Below are 27,029 nucleotides of genomic sequence, written 5' to 3'. Positions count from 1 at the left end.
GCTTTGTGACGTAACATTTTTTTAATTTAACTTTTTTTTTTCAAGTTTTCAATCTAAAAAACATTTTTTCATTGATTAAAAGAGTGCTAGGCTTAAAACACTTGACTGCTGCTATTCCAATTTTACATAATTTGGAATTGCCTTTTTAAATCGACTTTTTTTTTTGATTAATGTTTATGTCTTCGGCTTTATAAGTCAATGATATAACCAATATATCATCATACAATAAATAATATCGAAAATAGTAATAATATAATTATTAAATCAAAATAATATGTTTATTAAACAACAGTAATAGTTAATACATGTCAACATAAAATATTATAATGTTAATATAATCTGCACCGCAACTGGATTGGTCCTAAAAACAACTTTTTTTGAAAACTGGATTTAAAATTTTTTTGAATAAAGAATATTTTAAGGGGTTGCTACGGAACCTGAACCATTAAATAGGTCCCTAATATTACTGAAAAAAAAGTTTTTCAAAAGTATGTAATGTTTGGGTCTCAAACGAAGCAAAATTATTATCAAAAAATCTTGTTAAATTCCCTATTTTTCGTTTTTAGTTAAAAAAGTAATTTTCTGTTCACTAATATAAAAATTTAGTTATAAAATGATTAATATTTTCAAAATTGTTATATAATATCGCCTCAATATAGGCCCAACATAATTTACTTTTGAAAAACTTTTTTTTTAATGTTGGGGACCTATTTAATGTTCGAGGATCAGTAGCAACCCCCCCCCCCCTTAAAATATATTTTATCCAAAAATTTTCTAAATCCAGCATCTTTTTAATTATATACAACATAATTTTTTTTTTATTATATACATTATATTAAGGGGGTACCAGTAGTCATTTTCTAAAAAAGATGTTTTTAGAACCACCCTTACCGCGACACTACCTTATTACTAAAGAAGTTATTTAAGTAATATCTTCATCAAAATTAAATTTATCACCGGAGATTATTTGTCCATTTAGTCACTGGTCATTTATACGAATTTATATTGAACGATAGGAGTGCAAAAAGGAATATATATACACTCCACTTCCTCAATACCTATAAAAGTCAGTTGGTGTATGTAACTACACTGCCATTACGGTCACATCAGTCCATTTACATACACATTGGTTATTATTGTTGTGTGAAACTTTAAAAAATATAAATAAATATATTTATTATTAAACGACAATAATAGTTAAAGCATATAAAAGAACTTTTAAATACATCAAAATATTGAAAAACATGTCAAAATCAAGAACTAGCAATTTGAATTTGATTCATTTGAGATTGAGCATTTTCTTTAAGCTCTTTCACTAATTTAAGTTTGTATTTGAATTATTTTACAATAGCTCGAACATCTCTGAGAGTTTTAGTACTAGGCAATGCAGGATCGTACTCAAAGGCTTCCACGTTTTCTTCATCAGAATTTGCTTTAACTTTTTTTTTTGTCTTCATCTTCTTCTTCGTTTGTTTCTAAACTAAGCACACTTGGTGCGTTGCAAAAGCTCTGAGATGTACAGGCTAAGATGTCACTCTCTGTATCTGATTCTTCTTCACTTTGGTCTGATAATAAATTCTTATTTGCTCATTTGATATCTGTAATTATATCTTTACGTTTTAGTACTTAGTAAATGTGATGAAGTCGTTGTGAGAGACGGCTTGATTTAATGCTAATACTTTCCTCATTCATAGTTTGACCATTGAAATCTCGATCAGGATCAATGCCGAAGGTCATTTATTGATAATTTTGCAGCCTCGAAAGGGTTTTAGCATCACATTCTTTTCCCATTTCGATCATAGATTTTGATAATAATTGTTGGGTCCAAAAATATGGATGTTCATAACTTTAATTTGTTTAAATGTTGCCTCATCACTCACATAGCGTTATTTCCTTCATCACTTTGTCCTACGCATACGCTGATGAGTTATAAATTGTCTGACGACCTCTCTCGACATTTTTGGAGCTTGATTTTTCAGTTTTGTCAACAGAAGGAACATGGTGATATTGGTGGAACTTCCATAAATGAGCGTGAATTTGTTTTGTATTGTAGTTGTTCATTTGATGAGTTTTTCCTTCGCCCTGTCAGGACACAATAAGCATTCAAGGTGAAACTTTTCATTTTTCGAAACTAGACAGTAGTTTTGCCATTTCAAATAAGTTCCTCTTGCAATTTTTTCCATTTTAATATTTGAATCTGTTCAATTTTAAAAATCATTAAAATTGCAGTTGCTTTACCAAATGTCATAAACTAAAATAAATTTTTTATGAATAAATTGATAAACACTTACTTTTTAGTTTAATGCATTCTTTTTATCTAATATATAATTACATCTTTTTATACGACAAATCTCATTACCAACAAAATCATAAATGAGAAAACTTTGCACTGCAATTGCAACTTACACGATTTTTAAAAACATTTAATTTGAGATTACTGTAACGTATTAAAAATCTTCGAAATTAGCGCTTTTAATTTTTCACCTGTTTCCTTCAGAGGAAGTCGTGAAAAATAGTTTTAATTTATGCTAAGGTCTCTTGTTTACTCAAAAATGTTTTGACTCTTCTCTAATTAAAAAACGAAAGCCTAAATTCGAAGGTTTTCAGTAATTTTCAGTAACCTCGGTTTTTATATTTTCACATTTATTTTCTCGGTAATATGAGACGGAGAAAGAAAAATTACCGACATGCCTGAGATGAGCAAGATTTGGAAGTTTAGTGAAAAGTGTATATTAAACTATTAATAAATTATATATTTTACTTGCGGGTTTTTTTTTAAAAGAAATTTTTTATTTTTTTTTAATTTACTCGCTACTCAATATAGTTACGCTTGTTTCAGTGCCTGCCTAAAAATTGTTAATATACAATTAAGAAGTAAACAAAACTTATATTTCAACATTTCCTGCTGGCAAATAACATCAGAAATAATTGCTGGCACTGCCCCCAATTTCCTTTTGCGATATTTTTTTTACAAGTTATACCCGCTGTGCAGTATAGTTGCGCTTGTTTATTGTACATGCCTAAAAAGAGTTGATTAATTAATTATTATTGTCGTAAAACTTTTTGCGAGAAATTTTTGTTAATTGTATAAATGCTATATTGGTTTGTCATCGAAATGTTAAATGTTTAAAAAGTTAATGAGTTGATTAACAAGGAGAAAAGAAAAACAGTTATGAACTCGTTAAATAATAAACAGCATGGTTTTTTCTTATTACAAAAACATAGCATGGTGATGTATTTGTATCACAAGGGTTTATTCATACACGAATTATAGCCGTTTTGTGTAAAATACTTCGCGATAAGTCTTTTAATAATATATTTTACTTTAATTTTTCGTTATTAACCATGCCATGTTTTATTAAAAATTTCTCAATGTGACAAAAGTGCATTTGCTTTTGAATTAAATGCTTGGATGCAATGCTTTGCCTTTGATGTGCTCTTTTAATAATGGCTTAGGTCTATTATTAACTGAAATTTATCAAATTTCTTATGAAAAGAAATGTCTTATAACCATGGCATCCAAAAGAAGGGAGGGATGGCGGTATTGTAAAATTTTTGAGCGATTTCTGAAGCTAATCCATTTTTTTTATAAAATTAACATTTATATTTGCACCATAGAGTGCTATGGTCTTACAACTATTATGCGGACCGTTGTGTAAACTAATTCCCGTAATTTTTTCATATAATAGTTTTTTTTTCGTTAATGGATTGGTTAGTTATAATTTGGTCCATATTCTTTCATGTTAATTATTTTACATTAGTTGAACTTTGTTATCAAATCAATAAACTAAAAAAGAATAATAAGTTATTCTGAAACTATTTGATTTTAGACATATATATCATTTGAAAATATTATGATTCTGATATTCCAAAACTAAACTTTTGGATTCTATAAAAAATACATTTGTTGTACATAATTTAAATGATGTCTCGAGAAAAAAAATTATTTTCTTAGATTGTCAATTTATTCAAACAACATGTGAAACTCAAATTACAATCATAAATCTAAAGCTCAATAAAGAAAACTGAAAAATGAGATAAGAATCTCTTGGTAGTCAATTAATAACTAAGTTTTTCCGACACGGAAACGAAGATTCTTATAATGGTAAAGTTGAGGATTGCAGAGAGCATAGCTGTAGCATTGATGTTAGAGCTTAAAATCATTTTTAAATAGATTCAATAGGTGAAAAATCAATCAAAATAAATATCTATGGACCCATTGCTTCTGATGGACAAGACACAAGTGATAATTCCAATAATGGTGTGGCAGAAAAAGAATTAAATGCAGAATATACTTCTGATTCTAATGTAATCAAAAACGTTGAGATAATTCTTGATGACCCTGGTACATGGCCGAAATTGATTTTATATGGACAGCGCCAATGTATAGTAGTATCTTAGAGCTTTGGGGAAGTTAACCAGCTATGAAAAATTCCCTAATTTTTCAATAATTTTTTGAAAATGTTATGCGAAGAAATAATATTTTCAAAAAAATATTTTGTGGGGAAAAAAATTTTTTTCTCACAAAAAAAAGAGCCCCAAATGGGCCTAGCATAGTGCCCTTATTTAGAATGTAGGGCCATGCTCATAATAAAAAAATAAGGTTTGAGGGTACGGAGAGGAGAAGGGGGATTATAGTTTAAAAATCTCAATTAATATCGGTATTACATAATTTTAATAATAATGCTATTGCGACTTGCTTCTAGTAATTAACCTGACAAAAATGCTGATAAGTTGTCCCTTTTCTATAGTAAATGATTCTTTCTACAATCTATAACTTGATATTTCACTTTGTCTCTAAAAAAGCTTTCTTTTTTGAAAACATTTTTTTTTTGAGTTAAGCGTATTGTTTAATATCATTTATAACGAGAGGTTAAATTGGCACCAGTGCGAATTAGCATAAGTGCGCCGATAAAGTTTGCTAACATTGGTATAAGTACGAACTGGCATAAGTACGGAGCTATTACAAAAACTGGTAAATGTGCGCCGAATAAAAGTGCAAATTTTAATATATGTGCGAATTGGCATTTCGCACTCATGCAAATGTTTCAAGTTCTTTCAGCGCACTTATGCCAGTTTGCATTTATGTTGATTCTCACTTAAGCCATGTATTGCAACTGCTTTGCACTTTTTCTAGGTTGCATTTATGCCAATTCGCATTTATGCAAATGTTTGCAAACTCTTTTAGGGCACTTATGCCAGCTTGCACTTGAGCCAGTTTTTGCAACTGATTCGCACTTATGACAGTTTACATGAGTCAATGTTTGCAAATTATTATGGATCATTTATGCCAACTCGCACTTATGCTAGTTTTTACAACTGTTAAGCATTTATGCCTGTTAACACTTATGCAAGCTTGTACTTACACCAGTTAGTACTCTCGCAAGTTGGCTCCTATGAAATTTGTACTTAATCGCCCCGTTTTACTACGAACCCAAATCACAAAAATGTGGCCAAAAGCAGTTTTTTAAAAGTATTCCAACATATATATATATTTATTTTTTATAATTTAGGAAGTATATTTATCCAATTGCTGATAAAATTAAGCTGCAGAATTTTCAATACTCCCTTTATTAGTTTTGGGAGTGATTTATGGCGTTTAAAAAATAAAATAAAAATTCCCAGAATAAATCACGAATTTTTGTATTTTGTTTTAAATTAGAGAATTTTTATATTGTTATACATTTGTCAACTTTTTTCAAATTTTGTTTTCTTATATTATTTTTAATACTGTTTTAATCAAAAAAGAAGTAATAACTCGATTTTTTAGCTTTCGATTTTGGGTTTTTAAAAGGAATAAAATTTCAAAAATATCTATTTTCACGGTCACAAAAACTGATAAAGCTTAAAATGTCCACTTTTCACTCCTTCTAAATTTCTACCACATTATTATGAATGTATTGGGTATAAAACATATAATTTTTTAGCTGCCCGAATTTGCTCCATTTTAGTTTTATGTCAATCATTTCAGAAAAGACATTAGAAAAGGCCGGGCGAGGGGGTGAGAACAAGAAATACAAGATTTATTTCAGCATTTTTTTAACTTGAGATCTTTTAAAGTTTATATATATATATATATATATATATATATATATATATATATATATATATATGTATATGTATATGTATATGTATGTATTTATGTATGTATAAACCAATATTTACGACATTTAGTAATATAGTAAAAATTATTATTGAAAAAATATTTATTGTTCATCAAGCAAAAGCTTCAAAACTTCAGAATCTAAGTTAACAGTTAACACCAATAGATTGAGTTATTTTGAAGATGAATGATGATACTATTGGATCAGCAGATAATGATAAACTAGCAGATAATGATATTGGTTTTCAATTGCATTTTTTCTTGAAATTTTACATGTATGGTTTAGTCTTGCATTTCGAATGTATTTATTTTGTGCTTCCTGTGCCTCTTCTGAATATATTCCTATTGGAGTTTAAAACAATCAGAAATATGATAACCATGCTCTAATAGCTTGTGTACTGAAGGTGATATTATGTACCAGTTATGTTTTTTAATTATTACTACAGAAGTAGCTAAATTTATATTAAAAATAAAGCAATATTTTTTGAAGGCCCCCAAATCAAGGTGGTATGCACTGCACACAGATTTCATTATATTTCTCAATCTAACAATTATTTTAACAACAACTCCTGTAGTGTCTGCAAAAGTATCTGCATTGTCAAATGCTCTTCTGGCTGTGTTACCTGTGATTGAGGAACCATAGTCATGCTTTGGCATATTGACATCAAGGCTGAGCTCGCTTCTAACCGATTCTGAATTTCATTTTTTTGTTCAATAACAGAAAGCTTATGTTCTTTTGATCTAGCCTGATATTTTTTAATTTTCATTTTGTATCCCAAGTGTAGCCCATACTCAAAAAGTCTAATCCAACAATGTAAAGTAGATAGTCCCATAGTAAGAGATTTTTTATTTGGAGTAAACATTCTGATTTTTACTAGATTGTTCATCCCACTCGGTTTTGCAAAACAAACATTGCAGGATTATGATGAATTCGAAATTATGATGATGATTATGCATTTACCGACTTGCCATCCAACATAGTCAAGTCAACAACAATTTTAATTTTTATGGAACAGTGCTTTTTATTACTGAGAAGATCTAGATCTAAAATATAGTCTTGCAGATTTTCTATTTGTTTTCTAAGATTTATTTCTTCTGCTGCAATGAGTTCATTTGTTTCCTTTAGTTATTGTAGTTCAAGAGATCTACAAAAATGAGGGCTGGATAGTTTGAACCCCCAATTTTTAATTTCAAAGAAACTATTGCAGCTTGAAATACTGACAGTTCATTCTGCACTCCAGTAGTAAGATCAGTATCTCAAACCTTTGATTACAAATACTTCGTGAAGATGCACTATTCATGCCACATTTCAATTTAAGTACTCCGTGTGTAACTGTTTCATCTAAATTTTAATTTTTAAGCTGCTCAGAATTTAGTTTCAAAATTTGAAGCAAGGTATGGTTAAACATGTTCTGCAAACGACACTTTGCAGGCGTTTCTGTAATATGCGAACCCTCTGGATAACAATCTGCTTTTGATTTTAGGGTTGCTTTTAATGGGGGATAAATATATGTCAGCATATTGCATCAGAGATGAGTTTCGAATGATCTGGTATTGTAAATCACTCAAATTACATTGAATTATAAGTGATAAGGCTTGATCTGCAGACATCATAGTTGGCTGATAATTATCAGATTGGTAAGTTTGGCCTGGTAGATCTTTAGAAAACATTTTAATATTCTCTCCCAAATCAGATTTTCCAGGACTTGATTTTGCACGCATAACAGCAGCTTCTGCTAATTCTTCAGTTGAATGAGTTGTAGCCTAACTAAAATAAAAATAAATAACATCATTATTAGATAAACTATTTCCATTATGATAATGTAAAAAAATGATACTATGGAAAACTGCCTAAACCACACAAGTGTGGAACTGTGGATGTAAATTTTCAACAACAAAAAACTGTGTTTGATGACCTCTTTACATTATTATAATGGAAAATAGACTTCTAGAACAGGATTGAGTATTTTTATTGTGGCACCATCACTAGGAAGATTACTACCCAAGGTTTAAGAGCTCCTCTTACCTCTTATTTTATATTAGAGTTTTCCTGCTCCACCACAACTAAGATGTCTCACCTGCCCTGTTATATATATATATACTTTTATTAAAACTTATGTTTTTAATCAGCGGCTTTTAAAAACAAAAATAATAATTCTAAACTACCTTGAAACTTTCCTTCTTTTTGTTTTTAATGAATACTCTATCCATTCTTTTTCTGGTCGTCCAGTTTTTAAAGTTGAATCAAGTTTAGTATTTTGATTCTGAAACAACTCACCCTCTAACCAGGGCATTTCTTGTTTATTTAATCTTTTAAAATTACGATTATGCTTTGCATATTTAACTCTAAATTTATAAATAATGTCTAATTTTTTCTGAGAGTTCTACATCAGACAGTTCTTCATTGGTTAGCAATTTCTTTTTTGCTTCAGTTTCTAAAACGGCTTGCAAATTCGCATGATAAATACCAACTTCTTGAATTATGTTTATAAGTTCTCATCTTTTTATATTTAATCAACAACAAAGAAAAAACACCTGTATAATCTTCTAGATGCACTCTTTGCAATAAATATTTTATGAAAACAAAGCTATAAACTTTCTTTACAGAAAACGACTCTATCTTGAGTTTAAATAACTCTATGTTGAAAATAACTCTATGTTGAGTTAACATCTGTTTAAAGTAAAAAGATTGCACAAAGTTCACTTTCTGTTAAATAAAAAAAAATCAGAAAATAGTTAAGGCCACTTTTTCGCAATTCGGACTCCATCGTACTTCCCCGTTTTATATATTTAATTCATTTATAATAATATTTTAAAATAGTGAGTTTGAACCACAAGTAAAAGAATAAAATAAACAATAAGGTAATTACACCGCTTAAGACCACCTTAGCAAGGAGTAACAAATAAAAATACTGTGTTACGAGATCAGTAGAGATCGTGGCATTTGTTAATATTCAGCACAAGGTTTTAATTGCCCGGGTATAGACGTATCCCGCATTCCAATGACGTAATGATGTAATGACATCAGGCAATGATAAAGCGTAAACATTAGAAAATTGTAGTTTTAATTATTTCAAATTAACATGAGTGATTTTGCCTGTTGTACATTAAATAAAGGAGGAAGTGAAGCTTATTGCTGTATTTTACAATGCAAAAGTTCAATTTACAATTTTCAAAAAAAAAAAAATTCAGGAAATGGATTTTTTAAAATACCCAAGAATACTGCTCGTCAAAATAAGTGGGCAAAAATTATTTCTCAGTTTAGAAGAAAAGGTGGTAATGATAATTTTGTTATTAAGGACACGACTCTAGTATGTTATTAAGGACACAACTCTAGTATCTTCACTTTAAAAATGAAGACATTCAATTTTTATCCAGTATTGGCAGAAAAACTTTAAAAAAAGAAGCATTTCCATCTATTTTTGAATTTAAAAAACAAGTTGATCTAAAAAAACAATGTTCGCCTAAAAAAAGAAAATTTATCGAAAACTTTGATATTGAAAACGTTTCTAAAAATGAAGACAACTTTAAAACAAACGATAGAGAACTACTAATTGATTTTGAGGTTGAGAACGTTTGCTTATGTTGTGTTGAACTACAAAACAAAATTGATCTACTGGAAAAAGAAAAACACGAGTTGAAATCTCAAATAAGCGTTTTAGAATCTAAAAATAAAAAAGCAACTGAATCAATATAAAGGTAAATATATACTTAGTTATGAAAATATGTCAACAGACAAAGAACTGTTTCAAAAATATACTGGCATTGAACATGAACAGTATATTAATTTGTACAACTTTTTAAATCCAGGAAAAAATGGTGAAAATGTTAAATACCACAACTCAGGATTATCTGAAAATTTGCACAGGTTAAGTAATCAGGCAAAAACTGGTCCAAAAACAAAATTAAACACAAAAAATCAGTTATTTATGTTTTTAGTGTGGCTAAGAAATGGATTTTCAATTTTGCACACATCTTGGTTATTTAAAATTTCAAAATCAACAACATCTCGTTATTTAATAACATGGACAAACTTTCTATATTTTTCTTTGGGAAGTGATGAAGGTTTCTGACAAAACAGCTCAGTACAATCAATAATGCATCTTGTTGATGGAAATGTCATCTTAAAGCTTTCTGGCATAAATTTATTAACTTGTTCGCGTGAAGGCCAAATAGCCTATTTGGCCTTCACGCGAACAAGTTTATAAGTTTATGCCAGAAAGCTTTAAGATGACATTTCCATCAACAAGATGCAGTATTGATTGTACTGAACTGTTTTGTCAGAAACCTTTATCACTGAGACACCAGAGTTCTTTATTCTCTAGTTATAAACATCATGTAACTTACAAAGGGTTGTTAGGTATTTCTCCTTCAGGAGCAATAACTTTTATAAGTCAACTTTATGATGGAGCTATTTCTGACAAAGAAATTGTTGTAAGATCAGGTTTCTTTAATAAAGAACTCTGGAACAAAAATGATTCAGTTATGGCTACCATTTCAGACCATTTAAACACAATCATTCTTTGGTATTTACATTATTGTCCAATACTTGTGGTAAAAAATAGTTAATGTAAAAATCATTTAACTTTGTAATTAATTCAAAAAAGAACTGATGGTCGAAAGGTGTTCTTATAATAGCAATTCCTTTAAATCTGTAAACAACAAAGTCACAAAACTGGGAATTACTTAACCCCATAGCCATTTGTATTTGTGTATAATAACCAGTATAATGATCTTTTTTTAAATATGGGTGTCATTCAAACATTTGGAAATAGACAAGTGCTTTTTCATTCTAGGACATTTAATTTCAATTAAACCATAATAATATTTAGCCTCTTCATCATATACAAGACCATCCGGACTTGCAGATAACCAAAACAAATTAGGTTGTATTACAATTCCAAGTGGCCTAACTGAAATATTGTGATTTAATCTAGTTTTCAAAACGTCAATATATTTCTCTCGTGCATGCGGCTCATAAGCAAGCCCGTGGTCTAAAGACTCTTGAATAAATTTAGGCAAATCAACTTTTTGTGAGTTATTAATTAACTGTTGAGCAAGAGTTTCAAATTGTCTTTTGCGTATATGAATTTAATGAGAAATACTTGAAGTTGAGCGATGTTTTCTTAGATTAAACCACAGCTGATTTTTATTTTGAGTAACTGTATCAGCTTCATACACTCTGCTTTGTTCAGAAGATACTTTTATTGATAACAAAAAGTCTTTTTGTTTCTCATTAAGCTCCCAATTGCAAGGTATATAGCAATGATTTTTATTATAAAAGCCAAGAGGTAAAGGAGGTAGGGTATTAGACACATTAAAAGAAATGGTTTTAAGTTTTTCAATACTAGTGATAAGTTCAAAGCTCTCCTTTATCTGGAGTTGATAAGATAAAGGAGAACCAATTGGAAAATTTCCAAATGATGTTTTAGTAAAACTAAAAATGTCAGATACGAAATGAATAATACATTTTATTAAAAATTATTTCGATATTAACGTTTTATCATTGCCTGATGTCATTACGTCATTGGAATGCGGGATACGTCTATTACGGACGAGAGCGCAGTGTAAACTAATTAAAGTTTTTACCGCGTTCTCCTGCGAAAAGGCCGGGAAGATGACGGCCCTGAATTAGTTTCATGCCTAAGTGTTGCGATACGAATTGGCCCTCCTAATAAATGGTAGTGAGACGTCAGAGCGTTTTAAAGCGAAAACCGGGAAATCGAGTACGTTTTAAAATTTAACAACAACATTGTTATTATTGAATTTTTTGTTATTTTATTATTATTTCAATGTTATATTATGGATTATTTGGCGTTTAAATTATTTTTTTTTAATTGTTTATATTTTTTATAGTAAGTAGAATTATTTATATATTTGGTATTCTAGCTGAGAGTTATAGTTACAGTTAGAGTTTATTAGATTAAATAAATAAAAAAACTTATTGCGTATAGTTTAGAATTATTTATTTATTTGGTATTCTAGCTGAGAGTAATAGTTGCAGTGCGACAAAAAGGTATAAAATTGTCCATAAAAATTTTTTTTCACGCTACAAGTTATTTGATAAAAAATAAACTTGCATGATTTCTAATTGATATTATTTCATTTTAATTTTTTTTTTTTTTTTTTGATATTTATACTTTACATTTCAAGCAAAAGAAAATTATGAAATTAAAAAGATGCAAATTAATAATGTGCTTTTATTTTGATTAGGTTTGGTGAGTCAGGCTGTTTACCCTTGATACTTTTAGAAATGATAAGATAGTTAAACCTCAAGGATTGATGTTTAAATTTTGAGTCATAAACTAAAAGCCTGGGCAAATATATCAACACAATACATTTAAAAAAGAGACATAAAGGTTAGTTTTTAATATAAATTATTATCTAGTAGATAATATCTACAAATTTTACTATTTATGTAAATTAAGGCAAACTTTGATCATTTTATGTGTATCAAGTTGATCACTTATGCTTATGATCTCTTATAAGAAATAATGTTCTTTTTATAAAATTATTTTTAAACTAATGTATGCACTGACTATTTTTGTCCTAAAGTTAATATTTTCTCTTGCTATTTGATATATTTGTGGATTGTTTGGCTTACATATTGTTCTTTGCTGATTTTTTACAAAAATATTGTAGATATATGTTTTTGAAGTTATATGTTTTTTTAAGAGTCGTTTTCGGACAAATGTTGATAGATTTTAGTGTTCTTAAGTAAACCTGATTTACTATGCGTTTAATTTTGAGGTTCTATATATTCAGTATAAATACGCTACGAATATACAATATGGTTCTTTAATTTTTTAATTAGGTGAATGAGCTAAAGCAGCGCTGTCATTATTGGTCTGTGTTTATTTCTACATCGGCTTTCTTAAGTAAAGAATAAGAGGTTAAGAAACTATTTGATATTAATTGATATGAGGTTTAATAAATTATTCTTGTTGAGAACGGAAGTGTCACAACTTATTTTATTTGTATTAAAGCTTCAAAACTTATCAACCTTTTTTTAAATTAGCTTTAGCCAAAAATTAAATGGAGCATAGAAAAAAATAAAAGTGTTTACAATAAACCACCCTTGAAATATTAATGCCTGATTGGTGGTGTGCAAAGACCTTTTGCTTATAACAATTGCACAAATATTCAGTCTTTGAATATATTGTCAACATATAATATACTATTAAATTTATATGAATACATAAATGCAATCAAATTGTTTAATATCACTCTTGTACCATCTCATTTTTGTTAGAATTAAAGAAACAGCATTGATCAGAGCTAAAAGCATTTTTAACGTCTACAAAAAATGTGGATATTTTTTTTCAGTGAGCAAATTCAAGTTTTGATGTTATTGTAAAATCCAGACCTAATTTATTTAAAATAAGCCTCCATTGTGAATGATTAACTAAAAGTGGATGCAATGGAAAAACTTTATTAAAATGCAGAAAATTTTATTTATGTTTTTTAGTCAAAAATAGATTTTGTTGAGCAGCTTTATGGATTCATATTTTTTAATTTTTTTTAAAAGGTTTCGACCCAGTTACTGATAAGAAATTAGTAGTTAAATAAGCACAGGTCAGAAATTGACCTTTTATTTTACAGTCTTTAAATTTTACACACTTTTACTAATATCAAGTAATGATATTCTGCCTAAAACAAAATATTTTAATTTTAGGAACATAGAAATGCAATGCTTTTGCGGAACCAACCCTATTTTTATAAATACTATAAAGAGCTAGCGTCTCTTGTGCCATCTACTAAAATTCATTCTCTTACTCGTCATTCAATTAATTTGCATCCTTTTACTATGACTGTTCCTAAGTGCTCCGAAAATTCTTATTCATCTAGTTTTTTTCCTCAAACATCAGTCCTTTAAAATTCACTTCCTTCATCTTTTTTTCCTGATTTATATAATTTGCAACTTATTGTTATCTTGCTTTATAAACTTCATCTTTTCTCTTTCAGTAACTTCCAACTCTAAAAGTGGTTCAAAAACTATGTAACAGTATACTGAACATCATATAAATAAGATAATAAAGCGTATTACACAACCAATCTGAAGAAAAAATAAATATTTGTGCTAAGTAATGCAAATAAAAAATTTAATATAATTATCTCACAAATAATTCATGACATAATAATTAACAATAACAAACCATTTAGTTAAAACATAAAAAGTAAATAAGTTTCTCACTAATCAATCATCGCCATAGAAACTAGTTAAACTAATCAGCCAAGCACACTTTATAAGTTTTTCATTTAAGCAGAATCTTTTCCACAATTAATGACTGAATTTTTAATTTTACATGTCAACAATCTAAAAAAATTAAACTCTAATAAAAACATAATACTGAACTGCCTTCAAAAGATCTTTTAGGCATCAATCAAGAAGAATTCACACAGTTATTAGTTAAATCATATCCTTGAACTGTTCTAAACAATTAAAAAAAACAAAAATAAAACACAATACAAAATTACTATTATTTCTTACGATTTTTTTACGATTAATTACGATTATTTCAAGTTGAGACAAATGCGGTATTAGGGAATATAAGCAAAGGACATCTTATAATTTGCTTTAAATATGCACTCAATCACCATGAGACAAAAACTGTAGCTAGCAATCGGAAATATATTTAAAAAAAAGCTGACTTCGCAGGAATGAACAATTTTTTTACAAATACAGACTGGGTAAACATTTTTGATGCAATTAATGTCCAGGAGATGTACGACACGCTCATTTTTTATGTTAACGAAGCTTGTCAAAAATATATACCGTGTCATAGCTCGAAAAACAGGACTCGTAAAAGAATTTTTTGGATTGACAATGAACTAAAAGAACTTGTGAAGAACAAAAGACGAATGAGACATTTAAACTGTTGCACAAATTGGAAAAACAAAAATATGGTAAACGAATACAAAGCATTGTGTAAAACAGTTAAAATTGAAACGAGAAAAGCCAGAAAAAAATACGAACGCGAACTGGTCTACAAATCGATTAGAAACAAGAAGATACTATTTAAATATGTGAACGATCAACAAAATGTAAAGAGCTCAATTAAAGCGATAAAAAACGTCGAAGGAAATGTTACAAATACGACTAGTGAGATTGTTGACATTTTAAACGAAAATTTTCAAAACTCTTTCACTAGAGAGGGCGACCAAGTATTACCAGAATTCGGATCGAGATGTGGGAGTAAATATTTAGATTTTGACGAGAGTGCAATTAATTACAGTGACGTAGTAACAAGATTAAGCAAATTATCCATTGAGAAATCATGTGGAGTTGATCAATTGAGTAATATCATTTTAAAAAATTGCGCTGAAGGACTAGCAATGCCAATCACATTGATATTTATGTCTTCGATTGATAAGAGCGAACTACCTAAGCAATGGAAATTTGCGAACATTACCCCAATCTTTAAAAACAAAGGCAGTAAGCTAGAAGCGAATAATTATCGACCAGTATCACTGACTTCTGTGCCGTGTAAAATTCTGGAGAGCATAATAAAAGACTCACTTTTGGCACATTTTACGAACAATAAATTTTTATCGAAGTGTCAACATGGATTTGTTAAATCTAGATCATGCACGACAAATCTCATTGAAACTGTGGATTATTTAACAGAAAATATCGCACTGAATCGTCCGGTAGATGTGGTTTATTTAGACTTTGCGAAAGCTTTCGACACAGTGCCGCACAAAAGACTCGTTTTAAAATTAAAAGCGTATGGAATTACAGGAAAGCTGCTAAAGTGGTTAGAGGAATTTTTAAAAGATAGAAAACAACGCGTAGTCAACGGTGATACTGTTTCGAGCTGGCGCGATATCTACAGCGGAGTTCCGCAGGGATCGGTAATTGGCCCGATGTTGTTTGTTTTGTTCATAAATGACCTGCCGGATAGAATACAAAATGTAGCCAAGCTCTATGCAGATGACACCAAAATAATGATCGATGTGAACTCAATAGATAAAAAAACAGTCTTCAACGAGATATAAACAGTGCTTGGGACTGGTCTAAAGAATGGTTAGTGAAATTCAATAAAGAAAAATGCGAAATAATTCATTATGGAAGTAACAATCCAAAACACGATTATTCTATGGATAATGTTGTCCTATGACAAACTACTATTCAAAAAGATCTAGGCGTATTATTCTCAGCAAACATGAAATGGAGACAGCAAATTATATCTTGCAGCTCGAAGGCAAATAAAATGCTGGGAATGATTAAAAACACATTTGTGAAACTGGATGTGCAGACTCTTAAAGTCTTATACGTGACGTTTGTTCGCCCAATAATTGAATTCGCGGTTCCAGTGTGGTCCCCTCAGCTTAAAGGAGAAATAGAACTGCTCGAGAAAGTTCAACACAGGGCTACGCGACTCAATCCGACTCTGGCAAAAATGAAATACGAGGAAAGACTGGAAATTCTTGGCCTCAGCCCATTATGTAAACGCAGACTTCGTGGAGATTTGATCCAGACTTATAAGTTATTAAATAAGATTGAAAATGTGGACTTTTTAAACGGTTTCAAGCCTAATGATTTTCAATTATCTTGAGGAAACGGTGTCAGGTTTGAACGCGAAAAAACAAAGTGCAACTTAAGAAACTCTTTCTTTACTAACAGAATAACAAAACCATGGAATAATCTACCTAAAGATGCAGTTAATGCAAAATCAGTAAACAGTTTTAAAGCACAATTAGACAATTGGCTCCTTTTAAATAAAATTAATACTGACACGGCTGTCTAAGTGTGTTATTAATACACACACTGGTCGTCTTCGGGCGGCTATAGCATCTACTACTACTACTACTACTACTACTACTACTACTACTACTACTACTACTACTACTACTACTACTACTACTACTACTACTACTACTACTACTACTAAAATAAGAAGAACTAGTCAATATTAAAATAATCTAACACTACTTCTTGTAAAATGAATTCTATAAAATTTTGAAAAAAAATATTGCTAAAATTTTTAGGTTTAAAGAACAAACCAAATCAAAACAACATCATAAAACAAAAGTAGCCAAATAAAATACTTAAAAGGTGCAGTAACATATTACAAGTGTAACAACATTGATAAAGATAATGCTACAAAAACGGTCTCAATATTAGCCTCTATAAGTCAAAAAAAAGGCTTTATAAATACAACATATAAAAGAACATTAGTATTAGTCCATTTCAACACAGGCTCTGAGCTATTATTCATTTCTCTAAAATGTCTGATAAAAACATTAATTTTAACACAAATATTAAAAACTCAATTCATTTTGGATATAACTCACCAGTAAATATAACTGGCCAATATGATGGCACATAAAATAGAACCACTGTTACTTAACTAAATTTTTTGTGTGAAGACAACTAGTTTCACCTATTATCATTGGTATTAACACTCAACTTTTACACTTTATTTTGGAGCAAAATTCTAAACCATTTAATTTCGCCTTACTCTATCTTCTATAAAATATAAACTTCATGAAATTATTTCTGAAATTGACTTTCTTAACTCATTTCAATCGTAACACCTTTAAGATGAGACAACCCAAATGCAGTCTTTATTAATAATTATTCCTCTCCTAAATGATGCTATTACTTAAATTTATCAAAATCCCTCAAAAGTTTGATGCTTTTAATCGATTTCTGTAAATTAGAGAAAGAGATTTAGAGTCTAACTCTATAAAAGTATCTACTCTTCTGTCTCCTTATTCTAGTCTTAGAATATATGACCTTTGAAAATTAGCAATTTTAATATAAATAGTCAATTACGTTTTCCTTTTTAAATATTAACTCATTTACTTGAAATTAATAACGTTACCAATGTTACCAAAATTTTTTTCTCGTTTAACCCATTCCATTTGCTTTTAACTTTTTTGCTTTCCCGACCTTGGCTTTTAAAATTTTCGCTCTAAAAAATTTTGCTTTAACGACACCGAACCAAAAAAATAACTTCCGGTTAATCCATTTTGAAACAAATTAACCCTGTGATTAGGCAAAATGGGGGCTTAAACATTTCAGATAAACTAACCCCTTTAAATAGGCGTTTGATGTAGTTATGCTTACAATAAATTTCAATCTATTGCCTGTCGCTACTACAGAAATGAGTGAGTATTTAATAATTTATTTTTGTAATGTATAATTTTAATTAATGTTGATTAAAATTATTTTGTAGAAACAATTGGAAATGCAGAAATGTAAATGTAGAAATAATTAAAATCATTTGGTAGAAATAATTTTACTTATATATGTGTATAATTCTATCTTATGTATATATTACATATCTTATATATGTGCATAATATATGTATATGTTATATATCTTATATATGTGTATAATTATATCTTATATATATATATATACTAATTAAGTAAATATAAAATACTTATTAAGTACTATACTAAAAAATGTTTAAGCCAGAGTCTTTTCGCTTCTTCAATAATTTCTTTATTTGATGAGAGTAAGATTGGGTGTAAAATCTCGACGATTGAAAACTGTTCCTATGGAGAGACTATGTATTTAAACCAGTACAAAATTCAAGAGTGTCTATGCTCCTCCACCAACAGAATATATAATTAAAAAAAAGGTCTGTGGAGAACATGCACCAATAAATTATCCATTAACAATAATAACAATAATTAGGTTAAAAATGCCACATTTAACAACACCCACTTACAATAATTAAATAATAAATATCACTTTCAAAATGCTTCTTTACAAGTATTAAATTATTACTGTCACTTTTAACACGCTGTTGATTTGTCAACAATATTTGCTTTTTAATTGTCTTAGATTTTGTCCATCAAGAGCTGCCTGTCGGGTTGGACATTTATTTATTGGCCTGAGCGCCGCATCATTCCGACCAATCGTGGTTTCAATTGCGCAGACATTTCTTTTCGAACTATCATCTTTATTTTTGTTATCTTGATCAACATCGATCTTGAAAGGAATTAATTTTTGGATAGGTCGGAAACATATCTTGGGTGTTCCTTCATTCGATATAACCTTTAATTTCGCTCCATGAATTGCTTTGCCTTTTCCTTCAATAACTTCCACAACTCTTGCCATTTTCCACTGGCTTTGGGTACCAAATCTTTTTCATTGATTAACATAACATCATTTAATTTTAGTTTTCTTGTAAAAATCCTTAAACTTATAATATAAATGTTGCTGTTTTAATTCCTTCAGATAAACCTTACTGAAACGCTTTCGATAATCATAAATTAAGTTTTTTAAGTAGATGGCACATTTCTTGGTATCACACAACTCAAAACATAAATTCGTTTCCACATTATTTCCTAATATATTTCGTCCATTCATCAAGTGAAAAGGAGTAAGCGCTTCTTCATTATCATCTTCACTCATGTAGACAAGTGGTCTACTATTAATTACAGATTTGATATCGCATAAAACTGTTTGCAGTTTTTCATAAGTAACGAGGAATTTTCCTATAACTTTTAATAGTGGTATCTTAACTGATCGTACCAATCTTTCATAAAATCCTCCCCACCAAGGGGAAGCAGGTAGGATGAATTTTTGATTAACCTTATTATTTAAACAAAACTTCTTTACTTCAATCGATTTAAATGTTTTAAAATTGTCACTAGTAATGCTATCAGGTATACCCCTGGGTGCAATAAAGTGTTTGAGTGATCGAATGAAAGCGGGAATCTTCATGTCAGGAGTTAATTCCAGATGAGCAGCACAACTAGACGCACAGGTCAAGATCAATACGGAAACTTTAGATACAGAATCAGTTTTTAAGTATTTTTTTACATATTAAGGTCCAGCAAAATCTACACCAACAGCTTGAAACGAAAAATAGAAACATTTACACAATAATCAGGTAAATCAGGAGTTGGGGGAGGTAGTATTGTTCTTCCACTAATCTTCTTGCAAATAACACTCTTACGCAAAAAGTTCTTGACAGTTTTTTTCCCTTTTATAATCCAAAACCTTGTTGTAACTTGACTTAATGTCATTTCAATGCCATGATGCATGAAAAGAACATGGGTGTCACGAATAATTAACACCGTAAAATAGCTATGTTGACCATCACGTAAAATAATCGGATATTTTTTATTATAACTCAGTATCGAATTTCCAAATCGTCCTTTTAATCGCATTACGTTTTGTTCGTCAGTGAACGACTTCAGGGATGAACTTAGCTTCTCGTAGTTATCTTGATTTCGTAAACAAAACTGTTCTATAAATAACAATAAATTAAATGCCTTATTATATTTATGATGTGTTAATCCATTGTTCTTCCTAATTGTTTTTATTAAAATACTTGCAAATCTATTCACATACCCAGTTACCATTATAAGTCTGTTCAATGAACTATACTTTTTAATGTCTATCAGAAACTAATATTACCTCTACTCGCATATTTAGACTACTCTCATTTATCCTATCAACACCTTTCGACTCAATCAGAACTTCATTCACATTCAAACTATTCTCACTATCAAACAATCCTACTTCAACCTCCTCCTTACATAAAAATTTAGGTCCAGATAACCAACCGTCGTTCAATTGCTTAAAACAAAACATACGAGTTAGAATATCTGCTAGATTCTTCAATCCTGCTACATACCAGCATTTCTTTCTCTCAACCTCTTTCCTAATCATGACTGCACATTTTTCCGCCCAAGGTTTCTAAGTTTTCTCCTTCCCTTTAATCAAATGTAAAGCCACTTCAGAATTTGTCCAACAACTAGCGTTACTAATTAATAAATCGATTTTCTATTATTCGTTTCACTTCTCCAACTAATTTGGTCAACAGCAAACAACCCAATAGTTCTAACCTAGGAACAGACAACTATTTCAATGGCACTACCTTTTTTGGCTGCCAAAAAAAATACTCTCACAGCAACACTCGTTTTAAAAGATAAACAACTGCACAATATATCTCTCTTAAGCTATCACAAAATCCATTTAACTTATTTTATTTATTTAAATTATTTTCATTTATTTATTTAAATTATTTTCTCCTCTACTCTAACAAACGCAAATCTCTTTACTCTTAAAACACTCAGCTCTTTAACATTTCTCAACAATTCTTTCCACTTAAACTCAATCTCTCCACTCACACTCGCATCCCACTCTCTTTTATCTCTACACAAAATTTGAAAAACTGTTTTTAGTCAGGCTATTATAGGCGAAACAATGCCTAATGGATCGTAGATTGATGCCGAAAATATTAAGATATTTCTTTTTGTTGCTTTAAGTTCACGTGATATTTTTATAAACTCATTAAATTGAAAAATAAGTTTATCATTTTTCAAATCATATTTGATTCCTAAAACTCTTTTATACTCATCCTCACTTTTACCTAATTCTGTTTGTAAATAAGTCATCAAGATTGCTTATTGAATTTTTTATTTCCGTATTTCTTATTATTTTCTCATTAAAATCAAAATAGTTTTGTAACTCTTGACTGTTTGTTTTTCATTTCCTTAAATTAAAACCACCTTCAGACATAATTGTTTTTGACTTTTTATAAAACTCTTTACCCTTAGTTACACTTTCAGTTCCAGATGTGACACCATCAACAGATAAATCTTCAATGAATCTTTTTACAAACTTACCATTACATTTTTCATATTTTTCGAGATGATGTCTTATTGCTCCGTTTAATAAAAAGAGGCCACTAGGCAGACAAAATACTACTCTCAAAAACTTATAAACCATCGATTCTGAGTCCTGTTCTGCTTCAACATTTTTATACCAGAAAAATCTTAAATAATCTTTATGCTCACTAGAATTTTCTTCATTTAAAAATTATATTGGCATATTAGCAAATATTAAACAAGCTTGTTTAATATCTGCTAATATGGCAATATAATTTAATCGGAATCGCAGAAAATCATTTAAATTATATTGCTAATATGGCAATATAATTTAATCGGAGTAGCACATCAAACATTTTGGACAATAGACAATAATTTGGACAACAATTTGGCCCTGAATAAAGACAATCATTCAAGGACAATCCATTGTTAGGAGAGAAAGCATCATACACTGCTCTTATCTTAGTGGTTTCCTTATCTTTTCTTACAACTGGCCTGTGTGCTAGGTAGATAGCTAGCTAGGTGGTGTGTTTTTCCTAATTCCTTAGCGATTTCATTGTCAGGAGCACTTTCAATAATTTTATTTATTTCGCATTTTTTAAGAATGGCGTCATAATCACTTAACAAATTCTTATCACCCAAGTGCCTCTTTAACCTATTCAGTCTAGTCCTTAAAATTTTATAGTTATCTGGTAAACAATTATGTTCTGGGTTAAAAAGAAGCTTAGTTACATATCTCTCACCGTTATGCATAATATCATTTTTGAATTTATGTCTCACACACTCTTCAGTAGATTCCATTTTCTCCACACTCCAAAATTTTTGTAAATCTTTTTTTAATTCATCTATCTCACTGCGCACATCTTCCACACTCCCTATTAAATTAGCATTAGCGTAAATTCAGGATTATTTTCTCATTATCATTTATTACAGAAGGCATTGAGCCACCCAATACTCATCCTAGAACAGAGGAAGAAGCTACAGGACAGCCTTCAATCCCTCTAATAACTTTACCTGTCCTAAATTTATCGTACAAATCACACCCTACCAATAAGTCAATAGGAAAATCTTCAGAACCATCAGTCATCAGTAAGAATTAGTTTTGAAATATGTGGGTAATATTTACTTGCTCAAGATATCTCTTGCCTCTGCAAAGGGCTACAAATAACTGGCACACACAGCGCCACGAAATACACATACAAATTAGCATTTCTATTTTTAACCTAAAGTTGAACAACATCGAGCTTTTTAACCCTGTAATTGTTAAATTGACCGAATGTTTTTATTATTATAGCTTCTTGCCTTATTGTCTTTAATTTCAATCATTCACATGCATCCTTAGTAACACAAGACCTCTGACTACCACTATCAAATAATATTCTGAATACTCCACACTAACTCTCTGAAAAAAACTTAGCCTTTGCTGTCTGTCGTAAAATGCTATCGGAGACACCTACAAGAGTTGAACTAGTTTGGGTTTGCTTCTTATTGCAAATAGAAAAGTGTGCATTGAAAACATGAATAGTTAGGATGACAAAATTTTAAGATATGGCCTAATTTTAAACAGATGAAACATCTCTTTTGCTGTTTTAAAATTTTAATTTTTGAATCTAAATTCGTTACCTTTTAACAGTGAGAAGACCTATGGTTTTCTAAACAATATACACATTGCAAAATTTTTTTGTTCTGGTGCTCTTTTATTTTGTGTTTGAAAACCTGATGTTGTAAAGTTATTTTTGTTTCTATAATTAGGAGAATAATTTTGCTGTGCATATTTGTTTAAAAAATCATATTTTAAATTTTTATGTTTATTTTTTTCATAAATTAATTTTAATAAATGTTTGGCACAACACTCTATTGCTTGTAATTCTTCATTGTAATATTTTAAAAGTCTTAAAAAAATAATTGTAATATTTTAAAAGTCTTGTAAAATCTTAAGTCCATACCTCTCCGGCAAATTTTCTAGAAATTAAAAGTTAATCTGGCAATGAGAAGCTCTACTTCCAAAAAAAATTACCTTTATCTGTAGTACACACAATCTCATTGCTATATCTCTCTGGTACTGCTAACGTATCCTATCAGGGAATTACATCAAATCAATTCAGTCTCTCACAATGGGTGCGTCAAGGGTCTATTCTATCGCCACATTTATATAGCATTTATACTGAAAATATCTTAAACGAAATCGTCTCAGAATGTAAAGTAGGTTCAACAATAAATGGTATCTATACTGGTGTCATTGCATACGCAGATGATGTAATTTTGCTAAGTCCAACAGTCTCTGGTCTGCAAGAACTGATTGACAGGTTTCAAACATATGGAATATCAAACTTTATGAAACCAAACACTGAAAAAACGGAATTTCTGATTTCTGGTGAAAGTTCGATTCCGAACAACGTTGATCAAATTAACGTAAGCTATATATGTCTCCAAAATAAATTAAAACATCTGGGTTTCTAATGGGATAATGGTACAAACAATAAGAAAATTGCAACACTTCAAAAAAACAAATCTAAATGAACGTATAACTCAGTTTCAATCGGTTGCAATAGCTCTATTTGACAGTGGAATTTGCTATTGCCAACCGTCAACAATAGTTCAATTATACAACACTTTAGCAGTGCCAAAGCTTTTATATGGCCTTGAACTATGCAACTTTGATATCAGTTTCCTTCGAAACATAGACGCCGTTGGAAGAGCACTTTTAAAATCATTTTTTGTTATCTCAAAATATAGTAAAGATTACCTGCATTCTTTTTTTAAAATAGAGGATATTTCAACTATTCTAATTTGAAATAAAGCAAATCTATTTATTAGGCTGATAAAAAATCAAACTTGTTATTCACTGATAATCAAGCAATTACAGTCAACACAAAATATAAAAATCATTTACAAATGAAGTGGTTTCTAGATGTAAAACTCTTGGTTTAAACTTCTTTCAATACATGATACCTCAAGAAGAACTGCAAGCTGAGATTATAGCAATATTAAAAGAATCGTTCCAGTTATGGAATTTAAAAGAACAAAGAGAAACATTTAAAACTTTGATGGAGGTGAATATTCCTAAAATAGAACTAACCGTCTAGTTATTAGCGTTAAAGGCAAATGATTGGGAGAGCCGCGCTCTCTTGACGTAATTTAACTATAAACTGTAATAATAGAAGTTACTTTACCTGTAATCTTATTACCGGGTGTTTAAAAGAAAATATAAAAATAAGTTACTCCTTAAGGATAGGAATTAACAAACAGCCGTAGGATGTTGTTTCTATTTTTAGGGATCTAAGATTACGTACACAGCTCTCTATATCATTATAAAGTTTTCTTAGTTCTTCTAGATCATAGAAATCTTTAATTTTCTTTATTTTTAACAAAGAATTCATATGTGCTGAAACTAAAACTTGTGTATTCCCGTTATCTGTTTATCAAGACTTTCACTTAGTTCAGAAAATTATAAAGAGGCCATTGAAGGCCTTTTTATAATTTTCTGAACTAAGTGAAAGTCCTGAGATAGTAGCCAATGCTTGATCAGACAAATATTTTTTAGATAGTTAAATCGATCTATATTACTTAAACCTTTGTGCCTATGAAATAATAAATTATATTGGTCCCAAAAACCCTGCCGTCTTCGGGATTCCCATTAAAAACTGGCAATTCTAACTTAAATAAAATACACTTAGTTTGATTTAAACTTTTAACAGAATCTTTATTCATTTCATTTATTTTTATACTTTTTAATTTTAGTGTCACTCCAGCCATCAACACATGATAAAACTCAACTGCTCTTGCACTCTCACAAACGTCATTTTCAATTTCCTCTTGATCTAAATTATTTAATATTTCCTCATCAATATTGTTTAATCTCTCGTAACGCTCGAATAAATAATTTTTTAAACCTACTAATTTGGCATGGTTAAACTCCTCACTCTCTAATTCTTCTCTTATTTCGCTTGATAAATTTCCAAAACTTATTGTAAAGCTCTCCTTTTCGCTACTTTCCTTCCTAACGCGGCCGCATTTTTAAATAAATGTAAACACCTTTTTTTCTTTTTTTTTTTATTACAAGATAATAAATATTTACACAATTTTTTTACTATTTCTCCATAATAAATAAGCATTTACTATTTACAATAAGTTTTAAACTTTTTTTTCATTTTTTATATATCTTTATATACATTCTTGCAACATGCGTTTATAATATTAACAACACTTTTTCACTTAAGTTTAACGTTCATTTATCGTAACTTATTTAACAATATATTTGAAATAATTTCTTGACTCTATATGTAAATATATTTTTTTGTTTTTCGTATTTTTTATATTTTTGTGTTCTTTAACTTTTAATTTTTTTGTGTTTTATTTTTGAGCTGTTGTGCCGAAAGAAATCGAAAATATGGAAAAAGGTTGAATATGAAGTTGGTAATTATTAATATAGTATATTTAGTAAAGAAAGATTTTATTAAGTAAAAATAAAAAAATACAGGACTTTTACACCAACACCACGTTACGAAAGGTACAAAAAACATGCAAATAGTAAATTATATATTATAAAATAAGCGCTGGCAGTGATTGTCTAATCATAAATAACTATATTTTTGTTGTGAAAAAAAAAAAAATTTTATTGGCAAGGAACAGGAAAACTTATCCAAACATTTAGTTCTTGCTATGAGCCAAAGTATTAGTTTAGCTCACATGTTTAGTTTCAGGTTCCCATTCTCTATTTGACAAATAACATTTTTAATACAAAAAGTTAACAGAAAATGTCCGTGGTATTTCTACGGACATTATAATTATATTTTAAAGAAATAATATTCCTGATGTTTTTGGTAATTATCCTGATCACTGCCATTGGGTCAATTTTCGAATTCTTAAACATATGGTGGCATCTGCTGTTCCATATTTCACTCATAATGGTTTGAGTGACTGTCAACAGCAGCTGCGAGGTAGGGTCTTTTTCCGATAAATTCACTGTTTCAATCGATAAAATCGAATTTATCAAAGAAAAATTATTTTGGGATGTCAAGGAGTCATATACATGTCTAAAATACTCCCATATTTCAACAGAAGGAGGACAGTAGGCAAAGATATGAAGGTTATCCTCAATTTTACCACAAGCTTTGCATTTGTTATCTTTAACGATCTATTGTCTTGTGCTTTTAACTAGTAAGGCCGCAGAAGGTAGACTGTTGTGTAGAAAACGAAAGAGGTTATTTTGTGTTGGTATGCATGCGTGGGAAGTAAAAATTTTTTTCCAAATTTGGGTCCACGGCATTGTTGTTTTTGTTAAACCGTTCCAGAAAAGTTCTGATGGCACGATTGTCTTTTTGTTTTTTGCCACTTCTAAGTA

The 27,029-nt window shown here is 29.6% G+C and overlaps 1 protein-coding gene across 1 annotated transcript; it reads left to right on the top strand.

Annotated features, from left to right (window-relative positions):
* Positions 1-16,269: 16,269 nt before the first annotated feature.
* On the top strand, positions 16,270-16,662 carry LOC136074477 (uncharacterized). Its single transcript, XM_065786800.1, has one exon. The coding sequence runs from the start codon at positions 16,270-16,272 to the stop codon at positions 16,660-16,662; it is 393 nt and encodes a 130-aa protein (XP_065642872.1).
* Positions 16,663-27,029: the final 10,367 nt, after the last annotated feature.

The sequence above is a fragment of the Hydra vulgaris genome, chromosome 01 (assembly GCF_038396675.1).
Source record: "Hydra vulgaris chromosome 01, alternate assembly HydraT2T_AEP".
Lineage (NCBI taxonomy): Eukaryota > Metazoa > Cnidaria > Hydrozoa > Anthoathecata > Hydridae > Hydra > Hydra vulgaris.
This window is presented reverse-complemented; position numbering and strand designations above follow the sequence as displayed.